The 24,839-nt window shown below is 40.3% G+C and overlaps 1 protein-coding gene across 1 annotated transcript in view; it reads left to right on the top strand.

Annotated features, from left to right (window-relative positions):
* The window catches only part of LOC124616638 (UDP-glycosyltransferase UGT5-like), a 113,835-nt gene that overhangs the window by 43,744 nt on the left and 45,252 nt on the right, over positions 1 to 24,839 (top strand). Inside the window, exon 2 of the mRNA XM_047144965.1 lies at positions 21,425 to 21,593. Coding sequence (XP_047000921.1) covers positions 21,425 to 21,593 — 169 coding nt within the window. The remainder of the gene's footprint in view (positions 1 to 21,424; positions 21,594 to 24,839) is intronic.

Raw genomic sequence — 24,839 nt, 5'->3', positions numbered from 1 at the left:
CACCTTGCTGCAGCTTGCTTACTGCTCCTTGTTCATTTATTAGACTAAGTCAAGTTCATGCATTATGCATTTGGGTATTAATTATCATTTGTATATTTATGTAAGCCTCTCACTAGAGCATTGTTGTCTGCTGCTGTGGCGATCTGTGAAGCTTGGGTGAGATTCTTAATCTATTTGCTGCTAGCTTGTGAGTTTGCACTGATGCTATATAGTACCGTGAAGTTGCCATAATAAACAATGTTACACATGCATTCTTTTCTCAGCTTGTTTACAGCTTGGACTCACCTTATTTTTAATTATATAATTAGCTTCCTTTTTATTTCATCACTCTTTTACTTTTGGTTATCGTCAGGTCTTTTTTTTTAATGATTGCGCTGTGTTATCTATCTATTCATACTTAATCCTAGGTATTGGTTTTTTTCAAAAGAGATGGTATTCTATCGCTGGCACAGCACTGTGCTGGAACTTGTAAGTTAAATGTAGCGACTGCTTTGTGCTAATGGGTGGTGCCTTATTGACTTCGTTGTTTAAATTAGGGAATAACCTCATGGAATCGAATCTTTTCACACTACTTTCCTTCTTTGACTGGACGTTGAGTATTTTCTTTCAAAATAGGTCACTGATTTGTCCTCGATTAAATTTCACTTTCTAATACTTCGAGCATATAATCATCATTTTCATTTTACTATTTGGCGAGAGAAGTGCATTGTTCGCTCCTTCCTCTTTCCTCATTTTAGTATCTTGAGGCCAATACCTCTCGAGTACACCATACTAACTTACAACTAAAATTGGAAATCGTCTCAGGGACATGTTTTCCTGCTTGCATTAAGTTCATTAAAATAAATACTTGTCTACAGCCTATTCTGTATTTTATTTTCCAGGCACGTTATTTTAATACATAAGGTTTCCTTTTAGCACCAAATAACGTCCGTAGTCGGTTCAGTTTAGTTCTTGTCACTCATTGGTTTATCCTGGTCTGTAATACCATAGAATTTTCTTAGAGCTTAATTAATTTAATTCCTGGCGTTATAAATTTTTCTTAAATCATGATGGTGGAACAATCCTTTGATTTTATTCGTGGCAGGGTCAGATAACAAATAGCTACCTATGTGTAGTTTCCTCATTATCACAAAACGACTTCATAAACGTGTTGCTACTTACGATTCTTCTTTAACAACAGGGATGGTTTAAAATGAGTTCTGACTAATACCTTTACTCCTTCTCTGAAAACGATAACTCTGTTTACTTTCTTATCAAATTCCTTTTTTCGGAGTTTAGCATACGTTGTCAATGACATTAAAACTTGCCAGATTTTTGCTTCTAGGTCCGACCCGTTGTCTTGTAACTTTGGAAGAGGGTCTGTCCACTCATTCCTTTCTTTTAATCTTGACATTGACTCATGAGGCGTGAATCCGGTCGATAGATTAGGGAAGATGGTTTACGATCTGTTCGAAAGGTCTTGCGAAGTCTATCCACTTAGACTGCTTATTCGGAATAAACCTGTTAAACTCTGTGAATATTCTTCTGTCGGATTCGATTGGGGCCGGAATCGGAATATCAAACTTTGTTTAATCCCATGGCGAGCAAGTAATGCACCCCACTGGTGTAATGTGAAATTTGAAGCATTATCGGACAGGATAGACTCGGGAACACCGAATCGTGGGAAATAATCACTTTCAATGCGACGAATTATTTGCGCAGGTAGATTTCACTGTGTACAGTCTTATGTGCTTAATAAAATTGTCCAGAATTGTGCTGCTAAGTATTTAGCGCCTCCCATACCGGTGGGTAATGGACCTGCCAAATTGATATTAAGAGGCTGGTTTGGCCTTTCAGCAATTATTGGATTTAATGGGATTGAAGTGGAAATGTTTAAGGATTTTGCCTTTTGAAAGATGGTACAGTTCCTTAATAATTGATGGATTCCCTGACGTAGATTCAGAACATAACTGTAAGTCGAGATTTTTCTTTTGCATTTCTCTGGTCCTTAGTGGCCTCATGAAATGAGGGTGTACCACAGATGTTTAATGAAATTTCGAGTAATCCACACACATCATCTTTCAGATGACTTCGACGTCTTATGAAATAGCACTTGGTTATGAACTTTAGAGCACTTTGACAACTTGTGGGCTGGATTTTCGTGAAGAATTTGTTTAACCTTTCTCCATTTTGGATCTGTGTTTTGAAGAATCTGAATCTGCCTACATAATTGAAGAAAATACTTTCTGTGAATTGGATCTTTCATTAACAAAATTTTATAATTAGGCATTTGTTTCACCAGTTCACTGGTTTCTGGCAAGTCGTCAGGTGAACGAAACAGTGCGTCTGCTATAACTCTATCTTTAGCTTTTATATATACTACATCAAAATCGTATTCCTGTAGGAATAAGCACCATCGAGTAAGGACGTTGCAACTTGCATGTGAGGAGAAATTATAAGGCTTGATGGTCTGAATATACTTTAACTTTACTTCCTTAATTGTATCGTCTTAAAGCCCATACAACGGCGAGAGCGTCCCACTCCGTAACTGAATAAGACTTTTCACATTCAGATAATACTCGACTCGCCAAGCTGATCACTTGGATTTGCCGGCGTCCATCTACTAATTGAATATGAAAGAGACAAGCGCCGATACCCATGAAGGAAGCGTCAGATGTAATGCAAAATTTCTTATCCATCTGAGGATGATGGAGAATGTTACTGTTAATCAGACTGTCTTTAATTTTCTGGAATCCGTCCTGGCATTCCGGGGTCCAATTCCAATGTGAGCTCTTTTCCAAAATGTTGGTAAGAGCGGAATTGTTCATTACTTGATTGGAGACAAAACGTCTGAAGAATGACGTGAGACCGACAAATCCTTTCTGTTGCCTTTTTGTAACAGTGGTTGGAAAGTGCTTTATTGCACACAATTTTTCCGGGTCAGGTTTAATTCCTTGAGGGGTGAGATGATGTGTCCTAAAAGTTTAATTTCGCTTTTCCCGAACTTGGATTTCTTGAGATTTGCTGTGACAACATACTCTATGGTCCTCCCCGATAGCTGAGTGGTCAACGCGGCGGTCTGTCACGCCAAGGGGCCCGGGTTCGATTCCCGGGGATTTTCTTCGCTCAAGGACTGGGTGTTGTGTTGTCCTCATTATCATTTCATCCTCATCAGTGGAAGGCAATGGGAAACCACCACTGGAATCAGTTCCCTAGACGCTCATGCGGTGGACCTCCCTGACGAGGCTTCCCCCATGACAAGACTTGCCGTAAGGCAGAACTCAAAGTTTTATACTCTATGAATCTTTGAAATATCTTTTTCAAAGTTGTCACATGATGTTCCCAATTTTTCGATGCTTCAAGAATGTTCAGGACCTAGTACATAGTCAAGAGCTCAAATAAAAATTCCGGAGCTCACATTTAGTCCAAACGGAACGACTTTGAAATGGTAAGATCTGCCTGCAGATATAAACGCAGTGTGCTTCCTAGACTCCTGCGCAAGTTTTACTTGCCAGTAACTGCTTTTCAGATCAAGGGTACTCAAATTCCTAGCTCCACGAAACTCTTCAAGAGCGTCACGTCTAATTCTTACGAGTACTATGATTTTATTTATTAATCTTGCGTCCAAGACTAGTCTTACGCTACCATCTGATTTCAGTACAGACAATAAAGGACTCGAATAAGGTGAATGAGATAATACTAACACATTCCAACGTAAAATTTCCCTAATCTCGCTCTTAACAGCTTCGCGTCTTTCACATGGGATTGAAAGGATTGTTTTACAGTAGGTTGAATGGGACAGCACCTCCCTTCGATATTCAAAGCCTTTTATTAGTCCATGTTTCTTAGAAAATATTTGAACGTAATCTATTAACAAATTGTGGAGTTCATTTTTCTGTTGTTCGGACAGTTCAGCGGATTCCCTAGCTTTGACGTTTAATTCATTCTGATTTGGAATTAGGTCTTTATTGTCATCGTCATCAACGCTTTCAAACTCTGTCATGTGTTACCGTTGTATGTTAGCCTATTGTAGTACTATTATTTGATGCGCGCTAAACTTTGTCCTCACTTTACCTCTCAAAACAAATTCACTGTTACCTGTTGCTGAGTTACTACTAGAGTACAGGTTCCACATTCGATGTCAATTTTAGCTTTCGTCTGACTCAAGAATTCCATGCCCAGGAGAATGGCACTGATGGGTTTTTAACAATGAGAAAAATGTTTGTACTGAAATAGACTCTGTCTTAATTTGAAGCTGAGTTTGAAGATTTCCGTGTTGTGTTAGTGGACCAGTTGCTCCCGAAACGGTGCAACCTTGAAATGTAAGTGATAAAATTCTGCGCACAGAAGATATTTGCTTAAATAAACATAAAGATAAGAGATTTGTATTACCTACTGTATCTACGATGGCTGTTACCGGTATGTTGGCAATTGATATTCGTATGGAAGCTTGAACTTGTTAATTCCAAGTGTCATCATTGTCTTTCCTCTTAGTGTCTGCTACTAGATCATCCTGTAACTTTATCTCTTTGTCATACCTGATTGCATTAATTCAGTGTGAACTAATGAACATGGTGCCTCCATTCAAACCTGCAGCATCCTCTAGGAGGCTCAAAGGTGCTGCATTTAATTTTCCGCTCGGCGTTTACTTTCCTGCTCGTTCATGTTTCTCAAAGTTTCTTCCGTCTCAACTGGTGTGGCACGAACTCGGACGGAATTGGGTCTTGTTCTTGTGGTGTATTCGCTTGCACATAATAAATTTGCGTATTATGCTGGTGTTTAGGTTTCAGATTTCCCGAAGATCCATTCGCTTGTTGCGTGAAGTGTACACTCTGTGGCTGAAAATTGTTTTGCTGTGGCTTGTGTAGAGTGTAACCGTTGTTGAAAGATGTATGTTGGCCTCCACCTTGGCCATTTATTTCCTTTCCACTGGTGATGTGAACTGTAAGACTGACTGTTTCGATAACTGCCGTTGGTCAGTTGCGTGTTTCCATATTGCTGGGATTGTGTGTTATAATGTGCGTTTCCGTACTGCTGTGGTGACGAATTACATATTGGATTGTATCTCTGCCTGTTATTGTACTTAGTTTTGTATTTTCTGTTGGAGTACGTGCTGTGTTTATTTTTGAAATCGTTGCGGGGTTGGTACTGGCTGTCGCTGCGGCGCGCTTCCACTCGGCAATAGACTTGGGCACTGTTTCTATGTTTCGATACAGTGTATCGACACGTGGAACTGTTTAAGTGTTTCGGAACGGCTGTGGTTCACTGTTTCGAAACAGCGGTGTTTCATTCCGCCCTTGTCTCGATCTCGAGCCAGACACAGAAACTATATCGTTGTTTCAAAATAAGGCTGTTTCAGTCCACCTGTGCTTGCAACGGACTGATTGTATAGAAACAGTGATGTTTCATTCCGCTCTGTGTCGGACGAGATTCGGGCTCGGCACAGGTACTGAAATACAACATACCACTTCGTGAAACACTTTCAAGAGTGTCGAAATCTTTTTGACAAGCTATAGCATGAAGCTTAAGATGTCCGAAAATAAAGCTTCGTTTCTAGCTGACTATCCTATTCCGAAATGGCGTAACATCTGCTTTATAAACACTAACCAAACAATAAAAAAAAAATGGTTCAAATGGCTCTGAGCACTATGGGACTTAACTTCTGCGGTCATCAGTCTCCTAGAACTTAGAACTACTTAAACCTAACTGACCTAAGGACATCACACACATCCATACCCGAGGCAGGATTCGAACCTGCGACCGTAGCAGTCGCGCGGTTCCGGACTGCGCGCCTAGAACCGCTAGACCACCGCGGCCGGCAAACAATAAAACAACGCATACTATTCACATTCAAAATAATAAATATGTGAAAATCATTCAGTTAAATTACACTTTTTTATAACATATTCTTCTCTGTTCATGTACTGTAATCATATTAAGAAACGCAAGTAAGCCTACAACATTTTGAATAAGAAAAAGGCGTAGAGTGACAGTTATTAGACATACACATAAATTTGATGTAGGTATAATTGCAAGCATCTGTTTGACATGTCACTGATAGTGTAATGGTGAACGGGAAGGACTAGGAAGCATGGTGAATGTATAGTAACGGTTCGAAACACCTTGAAAGACAAATTTTTTTGTTATATTTCGTTATTTATTCGAATTATTTGGCGTTATTTGTGAGTCTATAGTGACTGTGACTATTATCCTCAATGATTCCCTTTGTGTGCATGGAAATAAGCAGGATGGGTATATTACCCATACTAATGGAATGTGGGAACCCCAGTAGCATATCCGTTGTTTCTGCAGTTTGCTCCCACCTCCAGTTCCGTTCGTGGTGGTTCTTCTGTCTTCAGCTATGGCTGTCCTCAGCCAATTGAAAAGTATGTAAGTCACGCGACACGAAAGCAGTGCATTTGCTGCAGGAAACACGAAACTGCCAAGACGCCTAAGTGATAGTTTCATACTTTCTGCGACATGATTAGTGCTCTCGCACCTCATTTGTGTTTATATGGGCATACTTATACAGTAGACATTCAAGGTGATAAAATGTGTAGGTTTATTAGATTACAAAACACAAATTGTTTCACTGTTTCGAAACAGCGTATCGAAACATTACATTGTACTGTTTCATGTGTTTCGAAACAGTTACGTGTTTCAGTTTGCTCATCTCTACTCGGCTACCATTGTTGCCTGCGTATTCTGTATTGTGCTGGCTGCCTGCACTGAAGCAGGCGTTGCCAACATTAACTCTAGCGTCCTCATAAATCAGATGTAAGGAGTCTAACGCTGATAGGAAGGTGTCAGTAACTTCCTCAGAGACGTTTACTAACTTTTCTCTGATCGATATTGGTAGCTTTGTTTTTAGGATCATAATAACGTCTTTGGCGGTGATCGGTGAATCGAAGAACTTAATTTTTACTAAATATTTCTGGCAATATCAACTCTGGCTATCGCGCTGGCTGTTAAACACTTCGTCGTTGTAAACCTCTTTTCTCAAGTGTTGCTGCAACCCCGAACTCCAGAATTTCGCTAGAAACATCTGTTTGAACTCCTTGTAACGACCATTTCGGTTCCCCATAAGGCAGCGTCTCCTACAATAAACCCAGTAACGAACTGAATTCACTGGTGGTCACTCCAGCTATTCGAAAAGTTCCTGAAAAATTTCGGAGGAATACTATAGGATGATTTTCTGTTTTCTGTGGGTGAAAATTCGGAAAAACACGATGCTTGATCACGCTTTCCTTCTGCATAAAACTGACAAAAGTTGGTGGGCTGGTACCCTGAATTGAAAATCTCATTCTGGAAACATCCCCCAGGCTGTGGCTAAGCCGTGTCTCCGCAGTATCCTTTCTTTCAGGAGTGCTAGTTCTGCAAGGTTTCGCAGGAGAGCTTCTGTAAAGTTTGGAAGGTAGGAGACGAGATACTGGCAGAAGTAAAGCTGTGAGGACGGGGCGTGAGTCGTGCTTCGGTACCTCAGATGGTAGAGCACTTGCCCGGGAAAGGCAAAGGTCCCGAGTTCGAGTCTCGGTCGGGCACACAGTTTTAATCTGCCAGGAAGTTTCATATCAGCGCACACTCCGCTGCAGAGTGAAAATCTCATTCCATAATGTTGTTGTTGTTGTGGTCTTCAGTCCTGAGACTGGTTTGATGCAGCTCTCCATGCTACTCTATCCTGTGCAAGCTTCTTCATCTCCCAGTATCTACTTCAACCTACATCCTTCTGAATCTGCTTAGTGTATTCATCTCTTGGTCTCCCTCTACGATTTTTACCCTCCGCGCTGCCCTCCAATACTAAACTGGTGATCCCTTGATGCCTCAGAACATGTCCTACCAACCGATCCCTTCTTCTAGTCAAGATGTGCCACAAACTTCTCTTCTCTCCAACCCTATACAATACTTCCTCATTAGTTATGTGATCTACCCATCTAATCTTCAGCACTCTTCTGTAGCACCACATTTCGAAAGCTTCTTTTCTCTTCTTGTCCAAACTATTTATCGTCCATGTTTCATTTCCATACAAGGCTACACTCCATACAAATACTTTCAGAAACGACTTCCTGACACTTAAACCTATACTCGATGTTAACAAATTTCTCTCCTTCAGAAATGTTTTCCTTGCCATTGCTAGTCTACATTTTATATCCTCCCTACTTCGACCATCATCAGTTATTTTGCTCCCCAGATAGCAAAACTCCTTTACTACTTTAAGTGTCTCATTTCCTAATCTAATTCCCTCAGCATCACCCGACTTAATTCGACTACATTCCATTATCCTCGTTTTGATTTTGTTGATGTTCATGTTATATAGTCCTTTCAAGACACTATCCATTCCGATCAACTGCTCCTCCAAGTCCTTTGCTGTCTCTGACAGAATTACAATGTCATCCGCGAACCTCAAAGTTTTTATTTCTTTTCCATGGATTTTAATACCTACTCCGAATTTTTCTTTTGTTTCCTTCAATACTTGCTCAATATAGAGATTGAATAACATTGGGGAAAGGCTACAACGCGGTCTCACTCCCTTCCCAACCACTGCTTCCCTTTCATGTCCCTCGACTCTTATAACTGCCATCTGGTTTCTGTACAAATTGTAAATAGCTTTTCGCTCCCTGTATTTTACCCCTGCCACCTTTAGAATTTGAAAGAGAGTATTCCAGTCAACATTGTCAAAAGTTTTCTCTAAGTCTACAAATGCTAGGAACATAGGTTTGCCTTTCCTTAATCTGGCTTCTAAGATAAGTCGTAGGGTCAGTGTTGCCTCACATGTTCCGATATTTTACGGAATCCAAACTGATCTTCCCCGAGGTCGGCTTCTACTAGTTTTTCCATTTGTCTGTAAAGAATTCGTGTTAGTATTTTGCAGCCATGACTTATTAAACTGATAGTTCGGTAATTTTCACATCTGCCAACACTTGCTTTCTTTGGGATTGGAATTATTATATTGTTCTTGAAGTCTGAGTGTATTTCACCTGTCTCATACATCTTGCCCACCAGAAGGAACAGTTCTAATGGAATGTTGTCTACTCCCTGAGCATTGTTGCGGCTCAGGTCTTTCAGCGCTCTGTCAAACTCTTCACGCAGTATCATATCTCCCATTTCATCTTCATCTACATCCTCTTCCATTTCCATAGTATTGTCCTCAAGTACATCGCCCTTGTATAGACTCTCTATGTACTCCTTCTACCTTTCTGCTTTCCCTTCTTTGCTTAGAACTGGGTTTCCATCAGAGCTCTTGATATTCATACAAGCGGTTCTCTTTTCTCCAAAGGTCTCTTTAATTTTCCTGTAGGCAGTATCTATCTTACACCTAGTGAGATAAGCCTCTACATCCCTACATTTGTCCTCTAGCCATCCCTGCTAAGCCATTTTGCACTTCCTGTCGATATCATTTTTGAGACTTTTGTATTCCTTTCTGCCTGCTTCCTTAACTGCATTTTTATATTTTCTCCTTTCATTAATTAAATTCAATATTTCTTCTGTTACCCAAGGATTTCCACTAGCCCTCGTCTTTTTACCTACTTGATTCTCTGCTGCCTTCAGCACTTCATCCCTCAAAGCTACCCATTCTTCTTCTACTGTATTTCTTTCCCCCATCTTGCCAATTCTTCCCTTACGCTCTCCCTGAAACTCTGTACAACCTCTGGTTTAGTCAGTTTATCCAGGTCCCATCTCCTTAAAGTCCCACCTTTTTGCAGTTTCTTCAGTTTTAATCTACAGTTCATAACCAATACATTGTGGTTAGAGTCCACGTCTGCCCCTGGAAACGTCTTACAATTTAAAACCTGGTTCCTAAATCACTGTCTTACCATTATATAATCTATCTGAATCCTGTCAGTATCTCCAGGCTTCTTCCATGTATACAATCTTCTTTTATGATTCTTGAACCAAGTGTTACCTATGATTAGGTTGTGCTCTGTGCAAAATTCCACCATGCGGCTTCCTCTTTAATTTCTTACCCCAATCCATATTCACCTACTATGTTTCCTTCTCTCCCTTTTCCTACTGACGAATTCCAATCACCCATGACTATTAAATTTTCGTCTCCCTTCACTATCTGAATAATTTCTTTTATTTCATCATACATTTCTTCAATTTCTTCGTCATCTGCAGAGCTAGTAGGCATATAAATTTGTACTACTCTTGTAGGCGTGGGCTTCGTATCTATCTTGGCCACAATAATGCGTTCACTATGCTGTTTGTAGTAGCTTACCCGCATTCCTATTTTCCTATTCGTTATTAAACCTACTCCTGCATTACCCCTATTTGATTTTGTGTTTATAACCCTGTAGTCAGCTGACCAGAAGTCTTGTTCCTCCTGCCACCGAACTGCACTAATTCTCGCTATATCTAACTTTAACCTATCCATTTCCCTTTTTAAATTTTCTAACCTACCTGCCTGATTAAGGGATCTGACATTTCACGCTCCGATTCGTAGAACGAGAGTTTTCTTTCTCCTGATAACGACATCCTCTTGAGTAGTCCCCGCCCGGAGAGCCGAATGGGGAACTATTTTACCTCCGGAATGTTTTACCGAAGAGGACGCCATCATCATTTAACCATACAGTAAAGCTGCATGCCCTCGGGAAAAACTACGGCCGTAGTTTCCCCTTGCTTTCAGCCGTTCGCAGTACCAGCACAGCAAGGCTGTTTTGGTTAGTGTTACAAGGCCAGATCAGTCAATCATCCAGACTGTTGCCCCTGCAACTACTGAAAAGGCTGCCGCCCCTCTTCAGGAACCACACGTTTGTCTGGTCTCTCAACAGATACCCCTCCGTTGTGGTTGCACCTACGGTACGGTTATCTGTATCGCTGAGGCACGCAAGCCTCCCCACCAAAGGCAAGGTCCATGGTTCATGGGGAGGTAAACCATAATATCTTATCAAAAACATAACATTGTAAGTAGGCTGTTTATGTTTTCTCTATGTAAGTAGGCTGTTTATGTTTTCTTATTGGCAACGTTACGTAGCGCTCAATATGAAAATCACTGGCTGTGCTGTGTGCAGTCTGTGGCTGCTTTGCATTGTTGTAATTCTCGCCATTGTAGTGTTAGGCAGCTGGATGTGAACAGCGCGTAGCGTTGCGCAGTTGGAGGTGAGCCGCCAGCAGTGGTGGATGTGGGGAGAGAGATGGCGGAGTTTTGAAATTTGTCATGAACTGCTATATTTATATATGATGATATCAAGGTAAATACATTGTTTGTTCTCAATTAATATCTTTCATTTGCTAACTATCCCTATCAGTAGTTAGTGCCTTCCATAGTTTGAATCTTTTATTTAGCTGGCAGTAGTGGCGCTCGCTGTATTGCAGTAGCTTGAGCAGCGAAGATTTTTGTGAGGTAAGTGATTTGTGAAAGGTATAGTTTAATGTTAGTCAGGGCCATTCTTTTGCAGGGAATTTTGAAAGTCAGATTGCGTTGCGCTAACAAAATATTGTGTGTCAGGTTAAGCACAGCCATATATAAATTGTTCAAAGGGGACGTTTCATAACATCACCAATAGAAAGAACAGCTGATACCCCCTGCCGCCGTACCAGTGTCACTTTGCTCCATAGTTCTGCTTCATACCAGGGTGTATACGACCCGGGAGATCCGGGAAAAACCCGGGATTTTTTTAGAATTCCGGGAATGTTTCATTGTTTTAATTTTCAGTTAAATTTTTGGTAAGAACCAATACTCCAACAAAGGATATTACTGTATCCCGCGTCTGCAGGATAATACTGCAGCAACAAAACATTAACAAGAGGAAGAAAAGAAAAAACGAAAACAAAACTTAAGTCGCAAAGGAAATCCGCCATATACAACAACAAAACATAGTGCTCAAACAAGTGTCTGCCAACAGCAAAGTGTGTCAAAGCTTTAGAAAGTCTATGCAGTGATTCATAACGACAACCCCCCTCCTGGCTACGGATGTGTGGCTAGGCGCCACTATCTAGTATTGCCCCGGTTCGGAAATATCGTAGATCCGGGGCTGATGCGCAGAGCAGTGTGAGTTGTGGTGGGGAGGTGGGTAGTCTCCACGTGACCTGTGTTTACGTTTAGTGATTTTGCTGTTTCCTATTCATTTATTAATCTCACATCAAATGAAAACAAAACGGATTTCTGTGGCTGGGAGCTATCAAATGAATTAAAATACGTTCGCATAATTACGGAAGGCTAAAATATGTTATTATTTTCAGGTTTTATTTCCACCTTTCTGACAGTCAAGCAGAACAATGAAGTTATTTTTGTCGCTTTGCTAAAGAGATTTGGCTTTTATTAATCTTTTGCGCTGAGGCAGTCAATTTATTTGAAATGATGTCTTTAATTTCACACTGTTGGCTCGTTTCAACTGTTCGCTGCATGTCAAGTGCACGTTTTCCATCTTCTAACTCGCATGTCATTATGCCACAATAAAGAACCAAACATGAGATAATACAGTACTGGTACTCAAGAAAATTTACATCCAAATCTGGACATACTTTAAGCCCAATTATGCATTTTAGCATGGTTCACGAAATTCGTATGAACTTGAAGTGTCCTCTGATGTCTTGTTTCTTTTGTGACATAGTGCAAGAGCATTTAATGTTTTAGACGGGCTTCCTGTGTCGTCGTAGCTGCGCAAGAGCGGTGGCGCCTGTTATCTGGCGCTGTCTGGCAACTACTGAAACTAATCAGTTTCTAACAGGGCACGGGAAAACATTGCGGATGGTGGTTTGAAAAGCGTTACTTTCGAAGTAAATTTCCTTTTACACAAGATGAACTATATGCGAGAATGTACGATTAATTTCTATAATCGCAGAGCGTTTGACTCTCAATTAAAAATAAACTCTTTGAGGACGACCATCTAGAATAATTTCGTGCCCAGAAGATCAGACATCTACGTCGTTATAAAAATTTTACTGGCACATTTGTGTGATATATCTTAAAGTGTAGCACGCGCAAAAGAGATCAACATTACCTGGGGAAGCTTAGCTTCTCCTGCAGCGTCTTAATCTTCGAGACTACGATTATATGTGAAACCTCTGTTTTTCTTGTAGCAACACTATGTATATTAATTTAAACCATCAACTTTTCTTATTTGTGTATTCGCGCTACTTAAGAGTGATCTTGCTGTTGTCTGACTACATCACGTGTCCTATGCTGTCATTAGCTGGCGAGATCACATGCCATGAGCTATGACTGGCTTACAAAAGCGCTTCGCAATCTCGATTTCAATGCCTTGGAAAGTAACATGCGATGTTTTGTGGAATTCGAATTTATATCTTCGTAACACGACAATATGCAGCGTACATGTTGCTGCTGCACATCAAATATCTTACCAAAACGTGTTTCCCCCCCTGAGTTCCGTTTTGTAAAATGCAGGGAAATTCTACGTCGTGGTATAAAACCATAAACATTCAAAAGACTGGTAAGTTTTACAGTGCAGAGGAAAATTACACTCTCACATAACACGGGGAAAAATGTATTTTCAGCCGGGAGAAAGTATATTTTCAACCGAGAAACCCGGGAATTTTTTTTTCCTTGTCCATGTATACCTCCTGCATACGTGTTGGCACAAGTCGGTAGTCTTCGTGACAATGACATGTTTTCAGATGCTGCCAGCCGCAAAGTTCGAACAGTTGCTTTGTACCTGCTCTATGAACGTGTATTCAGTATTACTCAACAAAGCATTTAGCGGTTAATGACGATGAAGATATTCGTGCTCTTTCTAGGTCTCGTGCAATTCCGATTTCCCACGTCTTCACGAAACGTTAATTCCGTGTGCATTTTGTACCGTAGCAGCTGATCGTTGCGTCGTGTTTCAGTTGCAAGATAAAGTTAAAACATGACACCCGCCTCACCCTGAGGCTGCAGTAATCTTCCTCCTCTCCTCTCCCCACACCATGTTAACACTGCCATGGAGAAAAACTGTATGTTATGTTCTTCAATCAGATTTTGTCATTTGAAATTTTCACGATAGTGAGTGAAAAAGAAATCAAGTTTTATTTATACAGGTAATAAATAAATTCTCTTCTAAATGTAAAATGTCACTAATAGAATAAATACTATCTATGACCCTTAACTACTATGGTCATTCACAGGAACACAATTACTATGGAGAGGTGTCACAGACCGCATTTTTATATTTTATATATCAAACGAGAATTTTGCAGAATATATATATAGTTTCTTGACTTTCTGTCATTCATTACACTTCTTAGAGGTGGCCTTTGTAGAAAAATTTTTTTCAAACAATGCAGTATTTTAAACACTTCGACAATTAAAACAAAGCGAAATCTGGAGTGTATTTTTATTTTATGAGTTACGAAAATAACAGCAAATAGTTAGCTCTCTACTCACACACAGATTTCCATCAGAGGGATTATATTACAAATTCGCAATATAACTATGTGGAAAAATCCAACTTGACATACGATAAATTGTGTGCGAACTGAGCTTTCAGTTTACGACTCTCATCTTTGCGATGTAGAGCGAATATTTCAGTTCATAAATCTATGAATGAAGAAACTTTGTCACATTTTACTACTAAAATTTCAAGTAAAAACTAAATACTTTCTCTCATGTGCCACTGAATCATACTTTAGTCCATTTCCATCGCCCGCATCTCGCGGTCGTGCGGTAGCGTTCTCGCTTCCCACGCCCGGGTTCCCGGGTTCGATTCCCGGCGGGGTCAGGGATTTTCTCTGCCTCGTGATGGCTGGGTGTTGTGTGCTGTCCTTAGGTTAGTTAGGTTTAAGTAGTTCTAGGTTCTAGGGGACTGATGACCATATATGTTAAGTCCCATAGTGCTCAGAGCCATTTGAACCATCCATTTCCATCTGCAAACACTTCACGCAAACCTTCCTGGAACACTCCAAACAAATCGGAACACCACACTGTTGACCTGGATACCTTGTTTTCCTCTTCAAATGAGGAGGACAACAGGCACACGTTTCTCGATTTTCGAATTCTTCTTTCGGTGTCTGACGCTCATCTTGTAAGTGAAGTATTCTTCTGATGGTGCCACTCAACTCTCGTGGCAAGCGTCCAATAGAAATTCTACGCTTCATAGGAGGTTCAACTAGGTCTCTTGCTAGAGTCTTCATGAAGTTGAATCTCGTCATTAACTCTGCCTTTGGAAAAGCTTGATGTAACACGTAAGCTTGATGTACCGCAAGCAACATCCACTGACGTGAAGAAAATGGCCAAAGGCCATCTTCTTGTCCGGCGACTTGACGAATAAGCTGCACACCTTTGGTCGAGACAGTCCACACCACCTTTTGATGTGTTATAAAACAGGATGATCTCAGGTTTTCCTGATTCAGGATCATTGTTTACGGAATGGTGCATACAAGAGATCAGTATTGCAGCTTTGGACTTCTTGGGCACGAAGGAAACCAGAGTCATGTCTTTTGTAAAACCGTAAACAGATGTCTTCCCACCACGTTTCTTGTTAGGTAAGTAGTTCTGTGGGATCTCCTTTTTGTTCTTTTTCAGCGACCAACGTATGTGAGACCTTCTTTTGAAAGTTCATTGACTAGTTCTCTTGATGAGTACCAGTTATCACCTGTAGCATTTCGCCTTGTGTTTTCAATGGGTTTCACCAATCGAAGAACAGCCTGTGTGAGAACACTGTGACCTTTCTCATGGCTGGGAAGGGTGTGACCGTCGCTGCCTTTTCCAGAATAAATGTATGCACTCTACAAGTAATTTGTACGTGCGTCAGTCAAACACTGAACTTTCAGGCCATACTTTGCCGGTTTGTTTGGCATGTGCATTCTAAAACCACATCTTCCACGAAAAGGAACAAGCATTTCATTGACACACACTGTTGCACCTACAGAGTAGCAAAGTTGACTGTTTTCGATGAAACGCAAAAAGATTTGTGAAATTGCTGCTGATTTGTCTATTTTCTTTCTTTCCACCCGATCATCTGGATTATCAAATCGTAATGCAGACAATAAAAACAGAGATATTTCTTTGCTAACAGTGCATCTGAAAACATCTCTGCCTGTTCCATCGGTTGCAAACAAGCCGTAAACAGACTCGTTTGCAGGCCTTGAAAATGGCTGAATACACTAATAGACCAATTAAAGCCTTCAATTCAATAACATCAACATCTTGTAGATAGGATAAGCGATCGTTAGCATACTGTGCTCTAAGCTTAGATACTTTCAGATTTGTCCATCGAATGATTTCGTGTAGAATGTCTGGTGTAAAGAACAGTTTCCATACCTCCACAACAGCAGGGTTTTCCCCAAGGCTTTTCGCCATCGGTCACGGTCCAGGAAGCTGCAAGACGAAGACGATGTTGTGTTGCCTTGTTCTTACGATAGCTGGTGGCTGCCTTTTTCTCCATCGAAAACATCTGTTATTACCGAAGAAGTAAGCTCCATCGTCACCAGTTGTCACATCTTCATCACTTTCAGTTTCCTCCTCTGAATTAGTGTCGTGATCACTAAATGCCTCAAAATCAGGGCCATTATCGCTGTCATCGAAGTCTTCATCCGAAGATTCAACGGGGCGATCTTGAACGTCCACATAACACAAGTTGCATTGAAGGCCCAGCTTTCCCCCGCCATAGAGAAACAGTAGCATGCAACAAAAATGCGGCACGCAAACACTATGGTACGTCTGTGAGACCTGTCAAGGCTAATAATTGCGAAACAAAGAGCAGCAACAATGCAAGAATGCTGGTACGTGTAGCTTGACAGCCAGTAGGAAGGTACCCGGAAGAGTCCATTTGACTTTGCAGGGGTGTGAGAAATATCTCGACACAAAAATTTGTAGCGGTCTGAGAGACGGTCGATAGTAGTCAAGTGATGACTTACTTTTACATTCGTAAAATAATTAAATAGTTCCCATGTTACTAGCCAAAGAGAAAGACCTTTACAATTTAATTAACATGAGACTACGTGTAAAATTGAACTGAAAAACCACTATTGTTGTTTGTAATTTTTGGCGGCCTTGACACAACTCTACTCCGTGACGCCGCTGACAGGGCCAAGCAGCGGGTCGCCCCATATGAACAATCGGCACGTAACTTCAGCATAGTAGTAACAATGGCGGCAGCATCAAAGCTGGTCGCGGCGGCATTAAAACCGCTCACAGGAACAGCAGCACACGTTGCCAGTGATGGCATACTGATCCGTGCCTTTTGAATGCTGTGGCGCCCAGACAACCGATTCTCAGCGGTGTCGTGTGGAGAGGCCTTTTGCACTTACCTCAAAAAGTCAGTTCCGTCTCTTTGTTTCTGCATTTACTGATTATTTCTCTGTAATCAAACTAAAACATGAAGTGCGCTTGAAAATGCCAGTGAAACATGTTAAGCATTGTAATTTGGAAAGTAATTCTGAATCTATACGGAATGTAGGCCTAACTGCTGTTGTGACGCCGCGCGACGTCAAAACATTGTATTCAACTATTGTCAGTACTGTCTACCAAGTCGTTCAATAAACATTACCTTTTGTTCTGCTCGGGCTATTGAATATACATTATTGTAAACACAGAACACAGGCTATTATGACCCCACAGAAATTATTTTAAATAAAATTACTTCTAATACAAAACTGTAATGCAGCTAAGTTACAACATGCCTGACTATAAAATACGCACCCACGAAAACAATAGTTGTAGAAAATGCCATTTAATTTAAATCTTTCAATATCTTGCTTCCCGCAGTGAGCATAACCAAAGAAATGCTTTCTCTGTCTATAGCACAGATTCACACAATAACAATTTACTCAAATATAGACAGAAATTAATTGATGGAAAACAATTATGAAAATTCAAGGATCGTGGGATTTTATTGTTAGAAACAGCAATTAAAGAGAGATCTGATAAAAAAATGACCAATTTTTTTCAGAACTAACCATTAAACTGGGAAATTCTGTGACGCTATACGTTACGTTTATAATAATCAGAAAATGATATACTCGTCATAGAGATGACAGTTTTGTTCTTTGCTATAAGCCCATACTGTCTTTTAACTGAGAAAAACATATTTCATGAGTAGCCGCTACAAACTGAATATTTATTAAACCATTAACAATCAAAGGGACTTGTTATAAATGTTAACACATTTGCTGCAATCTGACTGAAAAACGTTTTACACGTAGAATCCATCTTTGGCGAATATTTTACATAAGGCGAGGTACTGGCGGAAGTAAAGCTATGAGGAGGGGGGTTTGAGTCGTGCTTGGGTGACTCAGTTGGTAGAGCGAAAGTCAAAAGTCCTGAGTTCGAGTCTCGTTCTGCTACACAGTTTTAATCTGCCAGGAAGTTTCATATCAGCGCACACTCCGCTGCAGAGTGAAAATCTCATTCTGGAAACATCCCCCAGGCTGTGGCTAAGCCACGTTTCGTTTTACATAAATATCAAAGCTTCATAAGTCGTATTCAGCGCTAATATTGAGATTACAATTTTGTAGTCTATGAATTAAATTTCCCTTCACTCATAAAATAACAAGTCCTATCAATATGCAATATATATACATATAAATATATATATATATATATATATATATATATATATTCGATCTAAGGGTATACAACTTTGTTTAAATTTCATTACAATTTCAACATAGCATATTAACGTAAAATGACAAACATATGTTATTCTGACTAAAGTCAGTGGCATATGACCAGTCAATTTATACAGATTATATGTTGTATATTTATTGTTAACAAGTACCTTTTTAGGACATATTCAATTTTAACTCAGCTCTTAGTTTTAATTAAGTTCATACTCAGTGGCTCAAACAAAGGAAGAATAAGTAAGCATTGCGAAATTATTTCAAACACGATCAATCACAATCAGTTTGAGATGAATTAAGAAAAACATTTTCATAATACAATATTGTCTTCATTATACACTTATCACTTTGTGCTAGCCGGCTGAGGTGGCCCCTAGGTTCTAGGCGCTACAGTCTGGGACCGCGCGACCGCTACGGTCGCAGGTTCGAATCCTGCCTCAGGCATGGATGTGTGTGGCAAGGACCTGGTCTTTATTACGCCATCTTTCGGCCTTCTCATTTTCTTCATGGGCCTTTTTAAATATTTTTTCCTGCTTTTCATGTTCCCTTCTTTGACTTTCGAACTTGCTTTCCATTATTGATTCGATCATTGCAGCCAGGTCACTTTTTTCAAAAACAGGAATAGTTTGCACATTAGGACCGGCTTCTAAAACTTCGATCGTGGCTGCTTCTGCCTCCGCACCTGGATCTACTGTGCATGATCGTAATGGGTAGGAAGGTCCATTCGAATCACCGCCGTTATCTGCTTTTGTCTGTGTCCGCTGTTTACCGTCAGCCACGTTCGCGAATTATTTGTCAAACGTCAAGAGGCTACTGTCACTGCCGTCAGTCGTTTGTCTGTGACGTAGTGCAGGGACATCAGATGAAATTTTAGCTGCGGATAACAACTGACGTTCACGTACGCCATGAAGACAAGATGGTTCATATTTATTACAAACAAATGAAATTACACACGTTTTACCACTTTTCAGTGTAGCTATCCGCCATATTGTAAATTTTTTTGCGCAGCACTAACAACAATAGTACACTTTCACTCAATTTAACAACCGAATACTTGACTATTGAAAAAATGGAATAAAGCAGTTTCAAGGCGGGAAACGACAGGGTAAAGTTTTGATCAACTCAAAAGAAGCTACGTCACTACGAAAGCTTGGCTACCGCGTATGAAAATTTCTCTTACTTTTTGCTGTCTTGATAGCTGTACGGCTGGATACTCGCGTTTTTTGGTATTTCCTGCATTCGTTCTTCCAGGTCGACTAAATGGTTTATTCCACTTCTCTTTCTCGGATGAACTGTATCCACATGAAAAAATGAAACAGTTATTAGAACAAGCACTCAATTTTTTTAAACACAGTCATGAAATGGTTTTTGATCAGTCCCTGTTCGGGCGCCAAGTGTAGTGTTATAAGAAATATGGTGTTGAATGTATAATGAAATTTTGTTTGTAACTTGGCAACAGAATCAAAGACTGATTGTATTGTCTTATCGTAAGAAGTTACCGTAATGATTATTTCAACTGATAAATATTTTTAAATACCTGACGTTCTCTGGACATAAAGCAGCAGATTAATTTCTTTGAGATTGGTAGAAAGCAACATTATCATTTCCGCGCGTTTTCATGTACGCGATGCAGTCATACTGGGATCGACACTAAGCGACCAAAAGATTTACTGACTTTAAAAGAAAAATAACACTACACAATTAGAAAGGACTGATTCGGAAACGATAGGAAAACGATGATGTTCCTCCTGCCACATACGTAAGGATAATTTGTCTAAATAATCACACTCCATATATAACACACGCTTTAATGCTACATACCTTTTCATATTACAGTTACAATAGCTGGTGCGTATTGACAAAAGCTTTGCACATAACACACAATACTTGAGATTAATGTCCTCTTGATCGTATGTGCTCGTAATTAATTACGTAAACATAAACGTTCTCTGATTGAGAAGACAATTAGCACATTTACAGAATATTTTCCACAAATTATAAAACACAGATTGCGGAACGCAGCAAGTCCGCGTCCGCATTTCATGGAACAGATACAGTAAAAGGTGAAGCGCTCAGGGCCTCGTTTGCCTCGAAACAACAAAATTCTTTTTATAACATTAATCGATGCGTGTGGATAGAGATTTACAGAGGCCGCGCAGGAGCGGCAAAGATAAGGAATAATAGATTCTGTCGCTGCTATGCGACGGTTCATTTCTTTTACATTACAATTGTTTGTAACTTCAGGCCGTCAGGCGTTTACTATTGAGCGTTTACTAGTGCTTGTGAGGCGAAAAGTACCAATATTACATCTCAGCTGACGACGCTTAAATGAAGCTCGTAATGTACCACGCTCATCTGACTATTCAGAATCGAGATAGATATCGACTGACAGCGGCGTTCATGTAGTGTGCCTTTCTGGAGATCCTTCATGTGATTCTTACAACTGAATGCAACAGTTTCTAATTACGTTTTGGGTAGCATGTTTCTGTTTCACTTTCACTAAATTACAGCCGTTTTACGTGGGGGGCCTGCCCTATTACGAATTTTGTTCATTCCGCATACACTTTAGTTGTGCTTCCGAGGTGGCTACTCATGTATCTCCTTTTTTATCCCACACGGTAGTGTCAGGTTTTCTCGGGGCTAATCTTTGTCCTACAGGTGCTTCGGGAGAACAAACGAGCAATAGATATCTCGTACATGCAAACTGGATTCCAGTACGAAACACTCTGCTTTGGTGTTCACTTAGGACCCACTTGCTGCATTTTTGTTTGTCTCTTCGAATGGCTTTATTCTTAACACTGAAAAAATAATGATACAATTACGTTTCTGCGATTTTATACTGATGTTTTTTTTACCTTTTTACGTCACTATGGATCTTGTGGACATGGTGTCCAGCCCGATTGGGGCGCCTGTACAACTGGCCGTTCAGTCTGGATTCTTGCCGCAGAGTCTACAAACACCCAGAGGTGGAGAAGCTGGTCCACTCCCAAGACCACTACGACCTGGTGATCGCTGAGATCTTCTACGTCGACTGCATGGCCGTGTTCGCGCACAAGTTCCGAGCTCCTCCTGTTAGCATCGTTACCAGTATGGCGTTCCCAAGCGCCTACAACAGGGTACAGTACTGCATAAACTAATAAATTCTGAGACATTTTGTAGTATTGTAGAATTACGCCTGCTGCCTTCCAACAAATCGCCTTACATGTGTCTTTACTTATTATAAGGTTGCGAAATCTTGTTTACGTTCAGCCTTGAATAGCAGTATAAAAGTACCACTTTCCTCCCCAAATTTCTATGTATGTGTAGTTGTAGTGACTTATACAGTGTGTGACACGTATAAATGCAGATGTTTCTATTGGTGATTGGTGTCAGTGCACTGAACAACATTACATCAGTATTTGCTTCACTTTCAGGCTAATGATTGTATCTGTTAGGAGAATCAAGAATCACAAGAGGAGGAGGTATACTTGGAAAAGGCCGGGAGATACGGGAAGATTTCAATTAGATTACATCACGGTCAGACAGAGATTCCGAAATCAGATACTGGATTGTAAGGCGTACCCAGGAGCAGATATAGACTCAGATCACAATACAGTAGTGATGAAGAGTAGGCTGAAGTTCAAGACATAGGTCAGGAAGAATCAATACGCAAAGAAGTGGGATACGGAAGTACTAAGGAACGACGAGATACGTTTGAAGTTCTCTAACACTATAGATACAGCAATAAGGAATAGCGCAGTAGGCAGTACAGTTGAAGAGGAATGGACATCTCTAAAAAGGGCCATCACAGAAGTTGGGAAGGAAAACATAGGTACAAAGAAGGTAGCTGCGAAGAAACCATGGGTAACAGAAGAAATACTTCAGTTGATTGATGAAAGGAGGAAGTACAAACATGTTCCGGGAAAATCAGGAATACAGAAATACAAGTCGCTGAGGAATGAAATAAATAGGAAGTGCAGGGAAGCTAAGACGAAATGGCTGCAGGAAAAATGTGAAGACATCGAAAAAGATTTGATTGTCGGAAGGACAGCCTCAGCATACAGGAAAGTCAAAACAACCTTTGGTGACATTAAAAGCAACGGTGGTAACATTAAGAGTGCAACGGGAATTCCACTGTTAAATGCAGAGGAGAGAGCAGATAGGTGGAAAGAATACATTGAAAGCCTCTATGAGTGCGAAGATTTGTCTGATGTGATAGAAGAAGAAACAGGAGTCGATTTAGAAGAGATAGGGGATCTAGTATTAGAATCGGAATTTAAAAGAGCTTTGGAGGACGTACGGTCAAATAAGGCAGAAGGGATAGATAACATTCCATCAGAATTTCTAAAATCATTGGGGGAAGTGGCAACAAAACGACTATTCACGTTGGTGTGTAGAATATATGAGTCTGGCGATATACCATCTGACTTTCGGAAAAGCATCATCCACACAATTCCGAAGACGGCAAGAGCTGACAAGTGCGAGAATTATCGCACAATCAGCTTAACAGCTCATGCATCGAAGCTGCTTACAAGAATAATATACAGAAGAATGGAAAAGAAAATTGAGAACGCGCTAGGTGACGATCAGTTTGGCTTTAGGATAAGTAAAGGTACGAGAGAGGCAATTCTGACGTTACGGCTAATAATGGAAGCAAGGCTAAAGAAAAATCAAGACACTTTCATAGGATTTGTCGACCTGGAGAAAGCGTTCGACAATATAAAATGGTGCAAGCTGCTCGAGATTCTGAAAAAAGTAGAGGTAAGCTATAGGGAGAGACGGGTCATATTCAATATGTACAACAACCAAGAGGGAATAGTAAGAGTGGACGATCAAGAACGAAGTGCTCGTATTAAGAAGGGTGTAAGACAAGGCTGTAGCCTTTCGCCCCTACTCTTCAATCTGTACATCGAGGAAGCAATGATGGAAATAAAAGAAAGGTTCAGGAGTGGAATTAAAATACAAGGCGAAAGGATATCAATGATACGATTCGCTGATGACATTGCTATCCTGAGTGAAAGTGAAGAAGAATTAAATGATCTGCTGAACGGAATGAACAGTCTAATGAGTACACAGTATGGTTTGAGAGTAAATAGGAGAAAGACGAAGATAATGAGAAGTAGTAGAAATGAGAAGAGCGATAAACTTAACATCAGGATTGATGGTCACGAAGTCAATGAAGTTAAGGAATTCTGCTAACTAGGCAGTAAAATAACCAATGACGGACGGAGCAAGGAGGACATCAAAAGCAGACTCGCTATGGCAAAAAAGGCATTTCTGGCCAAGAGAAGTCTACTAATATCAAATACCGGCCTTAATTTGAGGAAGAAATTTCTGAGGATGTACGTCTGGAGTACAGCATTGTATGGTAGTGAAACATGGACTGTGGGAAAACCGGAACAGAAGAGAACCGAAGCATTTGAGATGTGGTGCTATAGACGAATGTTGAAAATTAGGTGGACTGATAAGGTAAGGAATGAGGAGGTTCTACGCAGAATCGGAGAGGAAAGGAATATGTGGAAAACACTGATAAGGAGAAGGGACAGAATGATAGGTCATCTGCTAAGACATGAGGGAATGACTTCCATGGTACTAGAGGGAGCTGTAGAGGGCAAAAACTGCAGAGGAAGAAAGAGATTGGAATATGTCAAGCAAATAATTGAGGACGCAGGTTGCAAGTGCTACTCTGAGATGAAGAGGTTAGCACAGGAAAGGAATTCGTGGTGGGCCGAATCAAACCAGTCAGTAGACTGATGACCAAAAAAAAAAAAAAAAAGGAGTAGTATGTTTGTGGGTTGCTTAGTACCTACAAGCACACGTGGCAAGAGCAAGCCATTTTTGCGTATTTTCCCCTATGCAGCAGGTCAGGTGCTGAAGTGTGTATAAGCACAGACGTGAAACGGTTAATCGATACTGACAGGTATAGTTCTCTTTGTGATACATTTACGACTGTGCAGAAAACATTAGGTCATAAAGTTTGTGATGTATTAGTGGGAAAGCTGTTAGCTGCGGAGAAAAAACTATCAACAAACTCATGTGTATGCATAATAAGGTACCACTTATATAAATATCTGTGATTATATCCATTACATCCTGTATATATGTCTAAGGTATAAAATAGGAAGGTATTAGATATTGTTTGTGGTAATCACTACTGGTGTAAGGATGCCTGGGAATGAAAGGACCACCCAAATTAAGGACTGAACATCATTTGTATCCAGATTTTTATTAACACTCCTGAGAAAAATTACCAATTGGGTCCATAGGACCTAGGCACATAAAGACAAAAACTATGCAGTTATATAGAACCATTTAAGAGACATTACTGGCAATCGATCAATAATATTATCAAATATTTCAGTGAGATCAAATAACAAAAAGGT

This window comes from Schistocerca americana, chromosome 5 (genome assembly GCF_021461395.2).
Source record: "Schistocerca americana isolate TAMUIC-IGC-003095 chromosome 5, iqSchAmer2.1, whole genome shotgun sequence".
Classification (NCBI taxonomy): Eukaryota; Metazoa; Arthropoda; class Insecta; order Orthoptera; family Acrididae; genus Schistocerca; species Schistocerca americana.
Note: the sequence above shows the minus strand (reverse complement) of the source record. Positions and strands in the feature narration are given on the sequence as shown.